Source organism: Panthera onca, chromosome F1 (genome assembly GCF_046562875.1).
Source record: "Panthera onca isolate mPanOnc1 chromosome F1, mPanOnc1 haplotype 2, whole genome shotgun sequence".
In the NCBI taxonomy this organism is placed as follows: Eukaryota; Metazoa; Chordata; class Mammalia; order Carnivora; family Felidae; genus Panthera; species Panthera onca.
In genome coordinates this window covers 29,157,485-29,175,037 of record NC_138355.1, presented here as the reverse complement: position 1 = coordinate 29,175,037, position 17,553 = coordinate 29,157,485, and the positions used below count along the sequence as shown (strand labels likewise).

The 17,553-nt window shown below is 44.2% G+C and overlaps 1 protein-coding gene across 8 annotated transcripts in view; it reads left to right on the top strand.

The window, feature by feature from the left end:
* CACNA1E (calcium voltage-gated channel subunit alpha1 E) overlaps positions 1–17,553 on the top strand; it is a 496,397-nt gene that overhangs the window by 441,523 nt on the left and 37,321 nt on the right. For all 8 annotated transcript variants that reach the window (XM_081791869.1, XM_081791872.1, XM_078440843.2 and 5 more), the window contains 9 exons: positions 3,051–3,147; positions 5,317–5,477; positions 5,993–6,130; positions 6,965–7,166; positions 7,977–8,141; positions 8,816–8,926; positions 12,803–12,886; positions 13,677–13,802; positions 17,295–17,360. In XM_081791869.1, coding sequence (XP_081647995.1) covers positions 3,051–3,147; positions 5,317–5,477; positions 5,993–6,130; positions 6,965–7,166; positions 7,977–8,141; positions 8,816–8,926; positions 12,803–12,886; positions 13,677–13,802; positions 17,295–17,360 — 1,150 coding nt within the window. The remainder of the gene's footprint in view (positions 1–3,050; positions 3,148–5,316; positions 5,478–5,992; positions 6,131–6,964; positions 7,167–7,976; positions 8,142–8,815; positions 8,927–12,802; positions 12,887–13,676; positions 13,803–17,294; positions 17,361–17,553) is intronic.

Here is a 17,553-nt window from a genome sequence, read left to right as displayed (position 1 = left end):
AAGATTTATAAAACCTTGGGTTTAATTCCCAAATAAACATTAGTGTGTCAATTATATTGAAAATTAATGTAATTTTCAATATGACATCATTTACTAAGTAAAATAATGATTAGAAGTCTTTGCTCGTGACATATAGTGATGTAACCCAGGTTTGTGATACATTAAAAAAAATTAAGAAAGGAGAAAAAGTGCCGTTTAGAGCAACCAGCAACTAAGAACTGCAGCCTGAATTCTAGACAGTTCTACATGGCTGCAGACAGGTTCACCAGTGGCACTGTGGCTCACTTATTTAGTGATCTTATGCAAGGCACATCTTCCTGGGGATGCAGTTTCCTTTGCAGTTAAGTGTATTTCAGGGGCCTTTTCCAGGTCTAGAATTTGGTGAGCTGTTTGACAGAGCTTGGAACCAAAACCTGCTGCAGAGGTTTACTGGTTCAGAGCAAGAGCTCCAACCATCATATAGTCTTGGGGATAGTCATTCCTATGTCCTAAAGTTATTAGAAAGTCTAAATAAAGAGTCACACTAAAAGTTCTTAGCATAGAGTCTAGCCAAGAATTAATATTCAGAAAGTTGGCTCTCATTATTTCTATCTTAAGTATTACATATTTATGCTCTCACCCTTTTTGTTATTGGAAAGCCTCAAAATAGAGCTGGGATGATTTTTCTTCAAGCTGCACAGCAAAAACTCATGATAGACAGTCGGTCATTTAATTTATCAAAGCCATCCTCTGTGTGACATCAGGACCTTGAAGACTATGCTTTCCCCTATATTTTGAAGTGGTTTTAAGGTGTTGCTCATCTGTGCTTTTGAGGAGGTCATGCTATCCCTGACAGAGTGACTGTGTACCCCACTGCAAATGAACTCCTTCATAAGCATAGATACACCACTATGGCATGATATGCCTTTCCCAATAGAGTTTCTGGCCCAGAGCAGAGGAGTAATTCCTCTCTCCTGGTTTCTTATAAATTCCCTGGAAATTGAGTTTGTCTGAAGAATACTAAGGAAGTAAAAGGCTATATTTAGAAAACATCAATAGACTGGGCTCCATGAAAGAAAGCACATTGTGGGGAATGCCATCTGGTTAGAGGCAGCTTCACTAGTGCTTGCAAAGGGCCTTTGCCTTTCCAGGTTGGAGAGGGGGGTGTGGAGCAAATGGTGCGCTGGCCCTTCCTTTCACAAAGCGTGTGGACTCTGCAAGTGCCAAGGCTGTAAGCGGGATCTCCTGGGCCTGTGCTTGTCCAATTCCCTGTTGCTGTAAGGTTCCCTGTCCTCCCTGAAGTTTTCTAACTGTTTCCTTCTCTCCACCCCTCCTCCTTTTTTTTTTTTTTTTTTTTTTTTTTTAACTGCTTTCTGCTTGGATCCTCCATAGGAATGCCTTGGGGTAAATATTGTTTTCTCTTTTCTTTGAAGTAAAGAATACGGGAAGTGGGCTTGGAGGAGGGTGCAAGTACAGTTGGGAGGGAAGGAGCCTGCTCGTTGAGAAAGGAGCAGTGAGTTTATACGAGTGGTAAGTTCTCACTGACAACCAAGAGAACAAAAGTGAGGAGTCACCAAGCCTTCTTGGAAAGTGATCATTTTTATTGGTTGAGGTATGTATTTGGCTTAGAAGTTGCCTTTTTTAGGTAGGTAGCTATATGAATGTAATACAGTAAGAGAGTTTATAAAATATACAAAACCCCTGGATGCAAAAGACCTGATAATGCAATATTTTTGGATTATCTGTATTAAGAGTTCAAATGGAATAAAAGTGGCTTACAGGCCATGGCCTACAGCCATTAAGAGGGTCTTTAAATTCACATTCTGAGCAAAGCCAACATTCCTTGAATTCTATTAAATGTCTTCTTCCTACCTTGCCTTCTGTGGAAGAAGATGATCTTTTATCTCCCTGTCAGAGGGGATGCCGGCTATGGCAGAAGGACAGGGTAAAAGGCAGGCAGAAGCCCTTTAGTTCCCATCTGATGCTCTGGATCCCATTTCCCCGGGCTGTTGGTGTAATGGTACTCTGGGCCAACATGAGGAAAGAACCAGAGCCTGAGCTCAGTCTTTAGAGTCTCATTTCCTACCATCTGTGTCTTTTACAAATTGCAATTGTGTGAATTGAATGTAAAGATCTCAGGGGATAAGAAGGGTGGAGGGAGAAATGCAGGTTGATTTATTCATTTCATTCCTAAAACTAAAAAGGGAAGCATATTTTATCTATTAGGAGCAAACATTTCCAAGTGGCTGAATAGGGAAGCTCATTAGCTGTAGGGCAAGGATAAAAGGTGGGCAGGGACTGGAGTTTGGTCCTTCTCCAACTGTATGGCTCTCTGCAGCTTGTGCTAGGTATAGGGCACCTCCGATGAGAAGGGACCGTGGAGGGAGCCAGCCATCCGCAGGTAGTGTGAGCCAGCGTCCTGGCAGGAAGCCTACATGACATGCTTTCTCTGGAAGCGGCAGCCAACACAACAGGGGTGTCCTGTCCCTACTGCCCTTCCTCACCCTGTTCTCCCCTGAACTAATGAGTTCTGCCAAGGTGGCAAATGTAGAGTCAAGGAAAGGACTAGCTTAAGTCCTCTGATGAGACTTGCTTTCAACCAGGGGTTCCCAGTCCATTCAACGAATATCATTTGAGAGCCTGCTACTCAAGAAGCACCAGACCAGGCACCATGGGGATCCAGAATGGGTTACCAGTCATATTCCATAGTCGATCTCTCTTCCATTCTCATTCTGCTAATGTGTTAATAACCAGCATTACTTTAGCCATTGGGGAGAGGAAGTGTTTATTAAAATACTTATTACATGGATGCCTTTGTGCGTGCTCACGTGTTCTTCTGTGTGAATATACATGAGTGTGTGTGTGTGTGCACGCACACGCGCATAAGAGTGTGTTCAAAATAGGGAGTGAATTGAATCTTTTGTGGGGTCTTCCTGAAGGGGGTCTACTCTGACCCAATATCTGGCCTCTTGCCTCACTATCCCCCCTTTTACCTTGTTGTTAATGCGGTAGTGTGAATGCCACTTTCATTTCTCCCCGTCTTCTGATCCCTGGGGGCCTCTCCCCTGCAGAACTAACAAGGGGCGGGACATCAAGACCATCAAATCTCTGAGGGTGCTCCGAGTTCTGAGGCCGCTGAAGACCATCAAGCGCTTGCCCAAGCTCAAGGTAAGGTTTTCCGAGTCCCCTTCTCCCATCTTGTCTTTAGCCGTGGTCAGCCTACTTTCAGAGAATTATTTCTGAGAATAGTCCTTTGGCTCACACAGGGACTGGGGTCCTTTCATCGGCCTGAGTGAAAGGTCTTTGTTTAAAAGAAAAATAACCAACATGCCAAGAAATCTATGAGGGGGTCCAGACCCAGGTGGTATTTTATACATATCTGGCTGTGGCATGTCACCCAGAAAGCACCCTGTGTCATTAAGGTGGACCCAGAACACCAGAATGGAAGTAGCAGAAGTCTTCTAACTGTGTTGTGGCCGAACAGCAGGTCATGCTGAGTAACCAGGGATGGGTAATTCTAGAGAAGGAAAGGATTTACTAGCCCTGCCCCTTCATATTTTTAAGGCACAGATAGGTCAGCAACTTGCCCAAGAACATAGTCATTTTTGGCAGAAGCAGAGAATGGGGAGGAGCTAACATGGATTAAGTTCTTCCTGTTTCCAGGGCCTGCACTTCCATAGGTATATTACCTTGATTCCCCTCCTTTCTAACCAGTGTCTCCCTGCTCAACCCTCCTGGGGCTTCTTCCCTGGCTGAGCCTTCCTGCCCTCAGGGTGTGCTTTACCATTCAAGTCCAGTTGGCTAACACATTGAACCCTCCTCCCCCCACACATATACTGCTGTGAACAGAAGCTGAAGCCTCACTGGGGAAAAAGTTTTTCCTCCTGAATTCCTGTGAGTGAGAGTTAGCCACCCTGAGGGAGGAGGCCAGGACGCCTGGTTCACAGCCCTGAGGTCCACTCCCTGATGCCCAGGCCACATGGCCAGCCAGAGTGAGCCACAGCACCAGGCCTGAGCATGGTCTTCAGGGGCTACGCACATTGTTCACTACAACAACCTTGTACCTGGTAATAGACCCAGCATTGTTCCAGGCCTCGGTCCATGTCCATAAATATTCATTCCTTTCTGCTCCACCCCAACAATACCGCCAGGGGGCTGGGGCCTTAACCAATGTTGTTAGCTGCAGCCCAGGCTCCAACGGTCTCTTCTCTTCTGAGCTATGTTGGGGTCCTAAGGAGATTGCAGACCACATAATGAGATTAGTTAATAGGCTGGAGAATGCGACCCCAGCCTTGGCTAATTCCACTTAATTAGGAAGCGCTGGCTTCTTGCTTTCTCTGCAGCTCCATCACCTGGGGGAAGTGTAGGTGGCTCTGATGATTCTACAAGGCTGCGTGCCGCTCACATACCCCGCAGTGTTGAACTAATTAAACCAGCGATAGTCACCCAGCGCTGTGAAGAAACAACTGTACCGATGTGGCAACTGCACAAATGCAGTCCCACCATGGGGCTCAACTCTCCAGTGAGCTAAACCTAAAAACCTAGAAAATAACCTAAAAATGGCTTGAAATGTGTCGAATTCCTGTGTAACTCCCCACAGCTCAGGGCCTAGAATGGATTCTGCAGAGTGACATCCAGGCTTGTGACCAAAGCACCAGTCTGATTCTATCCACCCAGTCCTCCCTTCTCTATGGGAAGGCTGCTCTCCATCCCTTCCTACATCACCTGTTGACTCCTCATCCCCAATACAGCTGGCTTTAAGCTAGAGAACATGTGAACATGTGAAGTATTGAACATGTTTTGATCGAATGTATGGATTAATTCAAATTATCACTAAAATAAAGGTGTAATTTACCGCGCTCTCTGATCCATTTAGAAAGGTAAAGAGAAAACCATATGCATGCAATATATAAACCAAATCTAAGAAGGCCACCAAATAGATGTAAGGTTAGGGACAAGCCATGTAATGGCTAAAATGGGCTAAATGCTCTCAGAGATCCTTTCTGCGATAGATTTCTGTGCCTCCCACTAACTGGAGTACACCTATTGGGATCCCACAAAGGACTTCCACCACTGCCTGGTGCCTTTTGGCCTCTACTGCTTTGGGGTTTACTTTCAGTTTCAGAGCACATGTGCCCTTCCAGGTGGTAGGTCCTGGCAGTGATGACCAGTTTGGAAGCCACCTCTGAATCCCATGAGGTCACTTGTTAGTAAGGTGATATCTCCTGAGGCACCTTCTCAGTGGGGCTGGCTGGTGGTGATGTGGCTCTAGCTCCGCTCTAGGCAAATGCACAGGCCATTCCAGGGACATACAGTACTCTTTACTTCTCTTTGCAGGCTGTCTTTGATTGCGTGGTGACTTCCTTGAAGAATGTCTTCAACATACTCATTGTCTACAAGCTCTTCATGTTCATCTTCGCTGTCATCGCAGTTCAGCTCTTCAAGGGAAAGTTCTTTTATTGCACGGACAGTTCCAAGGACACAGAGAAGGAGTGCATGTACGTGCAGCCAGCACAAGCCACTCACTTTCTGCTAAAGCATGTTCCAGTGATGCCCACTTAACCCTCCACAGATAGGTCTTCTCTTTCTCTCTTACCCATCTCTCATTTCTTCTTTTAGGAAAAAAGGCAAAATAGGAAACTGCTAAACTTTTGTGTCACACACAGTACATGGCATTTTACATACTGTTTTTCATTATCAATCTTTACAGTGACCTTTTGAGATAGGTTTCATTTACATACTCTAGATGTGAAAGCTGAGGCTCAGGAAGTTTAAACTGCTCAAGGTTGCACGGTGACTAGTAAAAGGATTAGGATTTCATCTTCCATGTCTACTGGGCACCTAATACCACTTTTATTATGCAATGATAGACTGCCTTTAATAATACACTGCTTTCTTCCTTGCATTTGTATCCTGATTATGACTTAGCCACATGATTGAAGTTTGTAGAATTTCCTTACTCTCCCACGAGCTGTAGTGAAGAGGCCCTATTTCATTTGTACTCTTGTTTTAGAGGCAACTATGTAGATCATGAAAAAAACAAGATGGAGGTGAAAGGCCGGGAATGGAAGCGCCATGAATTCCACTACGACAACATTATCTGGGCCCTGCTGACCCTCTTCACTGTCTCCACAGGGGAAGGATGGCCTCAGTGAGTGATGGGTTTGAGTTGGCATGCTTGTCTGTGAGCTGGGATAGGGCCACATGGTTGCCTTGAGAAGCTTATTCAAGATGAATGAGGCTAAACCTTTGTTATTATACCAGGGAAAGTAAGTGGTTATGAGTGGGTGAGAGATGGAAGAGAGGAGGAATGAAAAAACCTAAAGCAAAAATCAAGAGGGAGATAACAAAGTCAGAGATGTTTGAAACTCTTCTTGTTTTAGCCAATTGAGTTGAGTGGAGTCATCTGACTCTTGTAGAGCAAATGAGTTTTGAATGGCTCTGCACCCCTTAGAAGAATTCCCTGGGGACTGTTTTGAATACATTTATCCTCCACGTTGGCCCTTCACCTTGGGATTGAGGGTTAAGAATGAGTTGGAAGACTCAGAGACACTTTCTGTGGTCACACCTCTATGAAGAAGACAACAGAATGCAGTTTCTTAGGCTGCTAATGTCTGATTTTTCAGAGACTTGGCAATTATTAAGACCCCACTTTCTGGTGGCAGCATACTCTAGTTGGCAGTATGCCAGGAAGTCCAGGGGTCTCTTGGTATTGAATATGACAACCTAAGCTATAAACTAATGTCACTCTGTTGTTTAGCAGTTGGATGCATGATGGAACAGGGCATAGAAAAAGCAGTGGATCTGGGGTCACTGGATCTTCACCACCTTGATTATGGACCCTAAAAATTATGGTGGATCTGCAAAGTCAAAGAAGTCATATAAGAAAATATAATAGGTGGCACATCTCCTAATGAAGCCTTGATTCAGAGCCACTGCCAAGATTTCCATCCACCATCCAAGCCCCCTCATTCTGTCCCTACAGAGTCTTACAGCATTCTGTTGATGTGACAGAGGAAGACCGAGGACCAAGCCGCAGCAACCGCATGGAGATGTCCATCTTTTACGTGGTCTACTTTGTGGTCTTCCCTTTCTTCTTTGTCAATATCTTTGTGGCTCTCATCATCATCACCTTCCAGGAGCAAGGAGACAAGATGATGGAGGAGTGCAGCCTGGAGAAGAACGAGGTAAAAATAAGTGGTCTAGAGCATGGGACAGCAGGGGCTCCCGAAAGGGCTCTTGGACAGCAGTGGTAGGAAGGAGGACTGAATTTTCTTGACTTTATGAAAAAGGACAAAGAGATGGGAAAGATTAATTATTCAGTCATTAAGTAAACATTTTTTTAAGAATCAGCTCTTTTAAGACTTAGGCATGAGGCACAGAGAACTGGAAGGTTTAAGATGTAGTCCCTACCCTTATGCCGTGAGTAGTCTAGAGGTGGTAGTAAAAGATGTGTGCCAAATTTACAACATTAAGACATTTGCGTACCTGGCTCTGTCCCTCTGTGGCATGTATTTGCTATAAGGATAGGGAATATGACTTGCTTATTGCTGCTTTTCCAGTAACAAGCATAGTTCTGGCACATTGTCGAGCTCATTATTTTTGTAATGGAAAGGAACCAGAGACTGTTAGAGACTATGAGAGAAATACAAATAAAGTGCTCTGGGAATGCGTAGGGAGATAGTTTTACTTCTGACCGAGAGCATCAGGTAAGGCTTCCTGCCTAATCATCTCAGCCACAGGCTGTGTAAAAGGACATTACTAGGAACCATAAAGTCCATATCCCATATGATATCCCAGTGCTGTGTACAGTTAAAGTGACCATGCACCTGTAGTTTTGTCTACATAATCCCTGTTGCCATCTTTCCTTTTGCTTGTCTAGCCCTATCTTTGTTTTCATACACTGTCCTGTTTTTCTAGCCACCTAACAGAGAGCCCACCAATGTGCAAGGTTTAGGGAACTTGAGTTTGAGCTAATAGCTGTGACTTTCCTTCAGAGGGCGTGCATCGACTTCGCCATCAGTGCCAAACCTCTCACCCGCTACATGCCGCAGAACAGGCATACCTTCCAGTACCGCGTCTGGCACTTCGTGGTGTCGCCGTCCTTTGAGTACACCATTATGGCCATGATCGCCTTGAACACCGTCGTGCTGATGATGAAGGTGAGGGGGTGGTGGCTTGCAGGCATTCAGGAGACTGAGCCTTGGGGCCCGTTCCCTCACAGAGCAATTACATGTGCACTCAAGACACTGGGCAGACACTCCAGCATTCAAGTCTGTTGCCTCCTTACCTCCTTTAACACTGTGGAATCTCTTTTTGATCTTGTCCCATTCAACAGCCCAGCTTCTGGATCTTTAGAGCAAAATGCAGTGAGACACATTGTAGCAAAGAAGTACAGTAGCTCCCAGGACCAGAGATGCTGATGGCAGTCAGATTCAGTCAGATTCAGACAAGAGTGGAAATGTGTGATCTAGGTGATCATGGGGTTCTAAAGGAGTGTTGGAAGAGGTTTGATCTTATTTAATAAAAACTGGTAAAGTAATTAACTCCAGAAAATGTTTCTATCCTGCCCACCTTCATCTCTAGGAAGACTGGCTATTTTGCTAATAAGTAGCCACAGCTAGGCATGGTCTGTGCTCTCCTCTGTTTTGTTTTGTTCTGCTACATGGGATCCATCGTCCTTCTCTCCAGCACTCGATGCACGTCTCTCCTCTGACACCACACACCAGAGTGTCCCCCAAGGGCAGGGATGAGAGATGGCCAGCCTCAGTGACAAAGAATAACCCCCTTACCTTAAGGGTTTGATTCTTTTTCTCCTCTTTTCTCTTCTTGGCAGTACTACTCTGCTCCCTGTACCTATGAACTGGCCCTGAAGTACCTGAATATTGCCTTCACCATGGTGTTTTCTCTGGAATGTGTCCTAAAGATCATCGCGTTTGGCTTCTTGGTATGTCATGGCATTTATCCCAGCATCACACTTGTCTTCCCTTCCTTTTGGATGCATTCCCAGCCTTTGTTGGAAGGGGGGTGGTTACCGCTATTCCAAAAATGGTTCACCTGACCTAATTGTGGGCCTGTTTCAACTCTCAATAAACTGCCATAAAGACAAGAGGATGTGTGAGGGTGTTAGGAGAAAGGGCAAAGGATCCCCAGCTCCAAACTCATCTAGCCATCAGTTCTGGTCCTTTCAGGTTCTGTCAGTGGCTTAGGGGTGACAGTCATTGGGTCTTGCTAGAACTACAATTTATTTGTTGATAGGAACCAAACAAAGATTGGACTAATAAGCCTTGAGTGTTTGTTTATTGGTAAAAGGTATGAGATTTTATAATTCATATGGGAAAATACCTGTCCCTCTTAGCCTCAAACATAGCAGATGCTAGATTTTACCTAATTGTCCTCCTCCCATTAGTTACATGAAGCGTAATTTCTGCCTACAAAAATAAATGTTTATTGCTTAAGTTTACAAAGGCTAATGACCTTTAAAGTGCATGCGTGTGTGTGTGTGTGTGTGTGTGTGTGTGTGTGTGTGTGAAAGAGGGGGCGTGGAGGGAGAGAGAGGGAGGGAGAGAGAGGTTGATAGGTAGGTATACTGGAATTAGGTTTGAGGGGGATTGGGATGAGTTTTTCTTGTATGAGTCTTTTACTTTTCTTCAACTATTAATTATAATTGCTTGGCACATTCTTGCATCTGCTCTCAACAGTGTTAAGCAAACCTAGCCCTTTGCTTCAGTGTCCTATAAACAAAATAATTCTCTCTGCACCCCCCCTCCTTGCTTCAGCGTTTACAGTGAGATCAGTGGGATGCAGATAAACCCACTTGACAGCTGTTTCACACTTATTTAGTGTGTGAGCTACCATTTCAAATTGTGTGTGTATGTGGCTTTCCCTGCAAGAAAAGAAACTTTGCTTATTATCTGAAAAAGGGCTTGTCTGGTAGCGGTTTTAGCAGGGACTCTGGGCTGGGCCTGATAATTGTGAGTGTTGATTGTAGGGGCTGCTTTTGGTCTCCTGATGGGTCTTTGAAAAGTCATTAACTTGATGGTTTGGGGAGTGGAGTTGAAGAGAACCCATTGCAGGTGGCTCTATTGTTGTTTGCTTGACTCCCCTTTGAGTATTTTGAGACTTGAGGAAATAAAAAAGTAAAAAGAAACTGCCACCAACAAAGATGCCTTTATAATACAGTCTAGCCGTGAGCAGGGTGAGCAGAGTGAGGGAGAAGCTGGTGCCACAACAGGGAAAGTTTTTCTATGCATCTTGATTACTTGCATGTACTATTGACATTGTCTGTGACTTAAGTCCCCAACTGTGTGTTAATTATGGTGAATGCTGAATACATACTTACAAGCTTAACTAGACTGGCCCCAGAGTCTGCCTCCTTCCCACCCTCACCTCCATATTTTTATTCAAGGTCTAGAGGCATTTTCACCCGTTAAAAGGCACATTAGGTCCAAACAAGTCTTTACACTGATATAGTACTCTAGGTTTCCAGAATATCCTAATGTATACTATTTTGTTAGATCTTCTCAGTGACTCTGAAATACACATGGCAGATGCCATCATTATCATTGTCGATGTTGTTCATTTAAATGAGGAAATTGAAGTTCAGAAAAATGGTATAGCTTTTTTTTTAAATTTTTTTTTTAACATTTATTTATTTTTGAGACAGAGAGAGACAGAGCATGAACGGGGGAGGGGCAGAGAGAGAGGGAGACACAGAATCGGAAGCAGGCTCCAAGCTCTGAGCCATCAGCCCAGAGCCCGACGCGGGGCTCAAACTCACGGACCGCGAGATCGTGACCTGAGCTGAAGTCGGACGCTTAACCGACTGAGCCACCCAGGCGCCCCTGGTATAGCTTTTTTAAAGATGACACAATAGGGGCACCTGGGTGGCTCAGTCATGTAAGCATCTGACTCTTGATTTTGGCTCAGGTCATGATCTCATGGTTTGTGGGTTTGAGTCCCATGTTGGGCTCAAAGCAGTGCAGAGCCTGCTTGGGATTCTCTCTCCCTTTCTCTCTGTCCCCTGCGCCTCTCATTCTCATATTCTCTCCCTCTCTCTCTCTCTCTCTCTCTCTCTCAAAATGAAAAATAAATAAACTTAAAAAGAAGATGACCCAATAAAAGGCAGTAGAATTGGAAAGTAGGATGGGAATAAAAAAGGAAGAAGAAGAAAGAGGGAGAGAATGAACATATATTGTTTGCCATATTAAGTATTCATTTTAGCCTTATAACAGCTCTTTTAGATAGGTGATACAGTTTCTTGTATGGATGGATTAGGGCTCGTGAAAATTCAGTACTTTGCCCAAGGTTACTAAAAGGCAGAGCCAGCATTCAGATCCTGGTCTAATCTGACTTGAAAGCCCATGATCTGTCCACAAGAATCTACTAGTCTACACTACACTAAAGCTCCTTCACCTGGAATCCAGAGCTTCTGTCCTCTAAGACCTAGAGTCGTGTTCTCTCTACTGTATGAGGGCCTAAGATCAAGAAGCTCACTCCAGGTTGGGAATAGTAGAGCCCTGAGAAATTATGAACTCGGAGACTCAACTTAGTTCAATTCCTGAGGAAGTAGGTACTCTTCATGGAAAGTGAGTTTGTGAGGCTGTGTAGCCTGTTTCTCTACATGCCCAGCAGATGAGCCTCTCCAAGCCTTAGTTTTGTCTTTCAAAACGAGGATCACAATAGCTATCTTAGAGGTTTATATACTTTATTGTGTATACCCAGTTAGGCAATGTACCCAAGGTCCTTAGGTTCTAGTCCTGAGAAGGTGCTCAATAAAGGTAGCTTTGCCCTTACCACACTCCTTTGCTCTCCCAACTGCATGTCTCTGCTGATTCTTCTTGCCACTCCTGCCACTGAGTGTTTTATGAACATAAGATATTGATCTTGACATACCTGTAGGATCTGTGGGAGACACAAATGAACTGAAAGAATGCCAAGGGACTACCCCATATCTGGGACATGTCATAAAATTCATTAATGCTCATTGTGAGGGTAGGGGAGTTAACTTCAGCTGTGCTCTGAGAGTCTCCTATGGGAGGTGCTGCCCAAGGACAAGCCAGTGACTTTGGAAACCCAAGTATTCTGTTTCTTTTAAGGAATGTAGTCCACGGTCTGTGTTCACCTGAGCACTGGAGATAGGAGGAAAGCCTCCTCTCTCTGTCAAGCAGAGTGTTACATGGCTGGTGCATCTTCCAGGTCCTTTATTTCTCCTCCATTTCCTTCAATACACTCATTTTATTACTCAAAAGCTGTAATAAAGCAGAGAAAGAGGGGAAAGATGAAGTCTTGTTTGTCCTATTGCCCCATGGAGTTAGGAGGAGATTTTTGGCACATCTTTGACCTTTAATCACTTAGAACATCTCTGTGATTTTTATGAATAGTTGAAAGTCAGAACCGTATATTTATAGAATCACATGGTATAATATAGATGACTTAAAGTTGTAGAAAGCCTTAGAGTGATATTGTAAATAATTTTATTGCCTTATGGGTGACAATGATCTTGCCTTTTTTTGGACTTTATAATGTTCTTGGCCACAAATCTCTTTCTTACATATTTTTATGTAGCTTTTTAGTGACAGATTCAAAAACAAGGTCTTCAAGTAGTGATGAGACTGCTTCCCAAATGAGAAATGCCCAGATCAGTAAAGGAGAAATAGCATTTCCGATTAGACATAGGAAACTGAAGTCAAAGTTAGGATGACCTTGTACATGAACTGACAAGTTTTAATTCCAAGTTACAAACTTACGTAATGAAAGGTGTCTCTTCACCATTTCTTTTCCTCCTTTTTCTGATGCTCCCATGACCGAATTCACATGGCAGAACTATTTTCGAGATACCTGGAATATCTTTGACTTTATCACCGTGATTGGCAGTATCACAGAAATCATTCTGACAGACAGCAAGGTGAGTGGCTCATACATCCTTGTCTTTAAGCTTGGCCCTGGAATAGCAAAAAAAAAAAAAAAAAAAAAAAAACCTTCTGTGCGTACAGCCCATTTTTAACTCATCCAGCCAAATGTGTAGCCCTCTTGGTGTTGGGAGTTCATTTCCTCACTCCTGAGCATCCACCAGAAAATGCAAACATTGGAGGGCACTGACTGGATCTCATGGAAGGTTCTGTTTCATTTGCGTGACTCAAAAAGCAGCTACTTAATGGGGTGAGTGCAATAGACCATACCAGAAGAGGGCTCGTGTACACAGTGTCCTGCTAGATTCTTTAGGAGGCACAAGAGAGGCATAGTATCTTTGCCATCAAGGTTGTTAGACCTGAATTGTTACCCTAAAACTGTTTATCCTAAAGAAGACTTGGAGGGTTCATCATAACTCTCTTTGAATGTTGACATGGCCACCATATGTCCTGGAGGGGTTATTAGGTATGTTCTTGGGCATCTAAGTGCAGTTAGGACCACTAGGCCTGCTTAGAAGACTAGGGAGGCTAGTTTTGTATGATATATGCAGGGCACTCTTCTGGGGTCCTACCCATACCCTTCTACCTGGGAATAGAGTGCAGGCCTGGGAAGGCTTAGAGAGATGGTCCTCACTGGCCCATCAGTTGACGATGGGGTTGAAAACAAGACAGAATCTGTGTCCAATTCCATGATCTGAATGAGGGATACATATGCAAATACTAGTGCTTAGTTTTTGCTAAATGACCGTAATGTCACTAATTATATGCTTCCTTTTGGTCCACCAGCTGGTGAACACCAGTGGCTTCAATATGAGCTTTCTGAAGCTCTTCCGAGCTGCTCGTCTCATCAAGCTTCTACGTCAGGGCTACACCATCCGTATTTTACTTTGGACTTTTGTACAGTCCTTTAAGGTAAGCAGCACCAGATCCTCCTCTCTTTCTTATCAGACAGCACAGCCGGGCCACACAGTGTCATTACACTGGTCCCTTCACCTCGAGGAATGAGTGTTTGTCAGAAGCATTAAATAGATACAGCAGTTCTTAGTTATAATGCAGCTCAGCCAGGCAGCAAGCAGCTTGTGTTTAACTGGAGAGAATCTCATTCTAGAAAAACACCTCCACATTATAACTCAGTTCCCTTCTTCGTTCACTTGAGGCCTATTTTATCAGGTGTGCTCCCTCTCGAGGTATTCCAAAGCGCCCCCAGCGATCCTGTCCATGTAGAGAGCCAGACACCTGTAGTAATGCATCTTCTGCATTTTGAGGGACTTGCCAATGGCTGTAGGTCACATTAAAAGTTTTTCAACGTGGGGCACCTGGGCGGCTCAGTCGGTTAAACGTCCGACTTCAGCTCAGGTCACTATCTTGTGGCTTGTGAGTTCGAGCCCTGTGTCGGGCTCTGCACTGACAGCTCGGAGCCAGGAGTCTGCTTCTGATTCTGTCTCCCTATCTCTTTACTCCTCCCCTGTTCACGCTCTGTCTCTCCCTCTCCCTCAAAAATAAATAAACATTAAAAAAATTAAAAATAAAAAGTTCTGCGAGATAATTCATAAGTCCCATCCATGTCTTCATCAGTGTGTGTTTCCTGAACCCCTGAATGTATGGCATGCTAATGGTCACCTCTGTGTCTTACTATCTAATAGGATGCTTGGGCAAGGTTAATGTGGTGAGCTTCTTTGAATGGTCTCATGGGGCTATACAGAGGTATATGTGTAATAAATGTAAGTTTTAAAGATACCTGAAACCCACTTTAATGACAGAAACTTCCCATAAAAGAAGTTTTCCAAACATACTTAAATGTCTTCAGGCTGTAGCAGATATCATAGTTTGTTTTTAAGGCTTTGGGAGTCTAAGTGCTGCCCAAATGCCTACTATTTCCTCTTAAAGCTTTTGGGAGCACCTGGGTGGCTCATCTGGTTAAGTGTCCGACTCTTGATTTTGGCTGAGGTTGTGATCTTATGGTCATGAGATTAAGCCCCAGATTGGGTCCCGAGTCAGGCTCCATGCTGGCCATGAAGACTGCTTAAGATTCTTTCTTTCCCTCTCCCTCTGCCCTTCCTCTGCTCACACATGCTCGTTTGCTTTCTCTCTCTCTCTCAAAAAAAGCTTTTCAATGAATGTGCTTTAAAAATAAATTTGATGAAATTGATTCAAAGATGAGAAATCATGAATTTACTAAATTGGCTCCTTTATTTTAATTGTTTATGTATTTTAATTGAACTGAAGAGGTTAAGCCAGTGAATTCAGTGATTTCTTCTTCATCATTTGGAAAAGTGTGCACCCTACACCATCATTACTGACTTATTCTCCATTGAGATCCTGTGGGTTTGATATATGAGAAGAGTTGTAAGGATGTTCAGCCTCCTACCAGCAACCTTGACATTTGTATCATATCCATAGTAATTGTTTGGTGTCATAACCCTCTCAATGGGGTTTCTCATCTATTCTCACCTCAATGGAAAGAATTTTTCCAAAGCCACATGACAGAGGAGAAATCTAAAACCTTAGCAAGAATTTACCGAGTCTCAGGTCAATTTGGATTTAGAATCTGATACACAAGCCACTCTTTAAAACCTTTTTGTTAGAGACCTTTCAAATAAGTTACAGTTAGTGAGTCTCTCAAGAAATATGTGTCAGCCTGTCACATTATCATGCTCGCCAGTTCTCTGTAAAACTGCGTACTGTTGAGGGCAAAGAAAAGCATGTCAAAAAATTGATGGTCAAATGGTTGGCTTATTGCAGTGAATATAGAACAGTGAAGACAAGGTGAATCAGCCTCTAGGTGACACTGTGATGGATAGGTGTTTCCTTTTCAGAACAGTCCCAGGACACAGTATAGAAATTGTTTTCTGAAAGTCGGCTTAACAAAGGCTCCCTCTGCAAATACACAGCAAGGAGCCACACAATATAAACTGCCCCCTGGGGGCCATGGCGTAGCCACGCCCTCCCCCCCCCCCCCCCAACCAGCCGTGACCATAGCTCAGTTCTCCAACCAATGACTCCTACTTTGTTCTTCCCTCTTTATCCTTATTTTGAGTTAGAATTTATAACATGATAAGAAAGGAGATCAGAATAAATCTTTGATCTTTTCCCAAAAGCTGGCGGGGTGTGGTAGGGAGAGATGAGCTAGGGACTGGAGACCTTGGAGTATAGAAGGTAGAATAAGGGCAGAAAGTAAGCAGAAGGTGATAGAAGGTAGCGACACCTCAAGTGGTAAGAAACCTGCCTCCCAGCCCTCTCCTTTCAGCAGACGGAGTCTTCACACGGCCCCTTGAAAGGCAGCCATTTCCCTTATAGATCCTGGGAGTCAGCACCTCACTGGAGAAGGGATTCTCTAGGCAACTTGGTCGCATTTTAATTTTATCCTTTATTCTAAAGTCTATTCTAAAAGTCTCCCAAGGCTCTTCATTTAGTTAGCTCTGTTGATAAGCCCTGCCCTGCCCCTGCAGTCTGAAAGCCTTCAACTAGTCTCCTGGGAGGTGCATTGCACACACTCAGGATAGAATAGAGACTGCAAGCTGCACGGTCCTCCAGGAAGCTTCCTGAATGGTAAAGGAGAGAGGCTTCCATGTCAGCATGGAGATCACCCCCAAATCATAGAGCCCTCCCTGGCCCCCAAAGGAAATTTCCCTACATCCTCCCCCAGCCAGTTCTCTGTAGGTAGGCAGTTCCCTACCTCGCATCTCTTTCACTTGCCCCCTTCACCCCTACAATTGAAATGTTATCATCCCACAGTAGCAGTTCGCTTACGTGATATGGAATTTTGTGCCACATGGCTTCATGGCAGAGTTTTGCAGTGGCTAACACTTAAAGGGCTTTTCAGAATTTTGCATGATATGTAATGAAGTGCCAGGAGGCTTAAACATTGGAAAGAGAGTTTCATCGGAAGATGAAGGGGTCTTCTAGGAACTGACGAACAACTGAGACCCCTAGCCGGCTTCTTTGCTTCCAGATTCTCTATTATGGGCTTGGCATTGAGTGAGGGAGTGGGAAGGGGTAACATAGGTATATGAGGACCCAATCTAGGTGCTTTCTGTGTAATTTGCATCACAATTGCCCTGGTTATTAATATTCTGCATGCAAAGTGGGATGAATCTCAAGCCCAGGAAGTTTCCCTAGCTCTCCTTAAAGATCTGGGCCACACTTCTGGGTGAATGAACATTCTTGACAGAAAGTAAATGACAAGCCTGTCTATGGACAATAGCTTACATATTTGTCAGAGGACATGGACATCTGCAGAAGTGTGGCACTCCAAATCAGAATAGCCCCAGGGAATAGGGAGTCCCAGCCTTCCATTAAAATCAGCTTTAGGGCAAGAGTTCTAGTACTGCCTGTAACTGTGGGTGTGGAGCCTGTGAGCTGCCTCCCTTTGAATTTATGGTCCTATCTCTGCTTTCTCTCCAGGCCCTCCCCTACGTCTGCCTTTTGATTGCCATGCTTTTCTTCATCTATGCCATCATCGGGATGCAGGTGAGCTGGTATATTGGGGCCTGGTTGGGGACAGTGACAGATTGTTACTGGCTCACCAGCCTTAGCATCCAAGGTGGAGGGTGCTTCGAACCCCTTTTTGCCTATGGGCATGCTCCCAAGATCTTATTGCAATGTCACCTTGGGAATTTTACATATGCACGGTTCCCCACTCAGGTTACCAAGGTATTTGCAG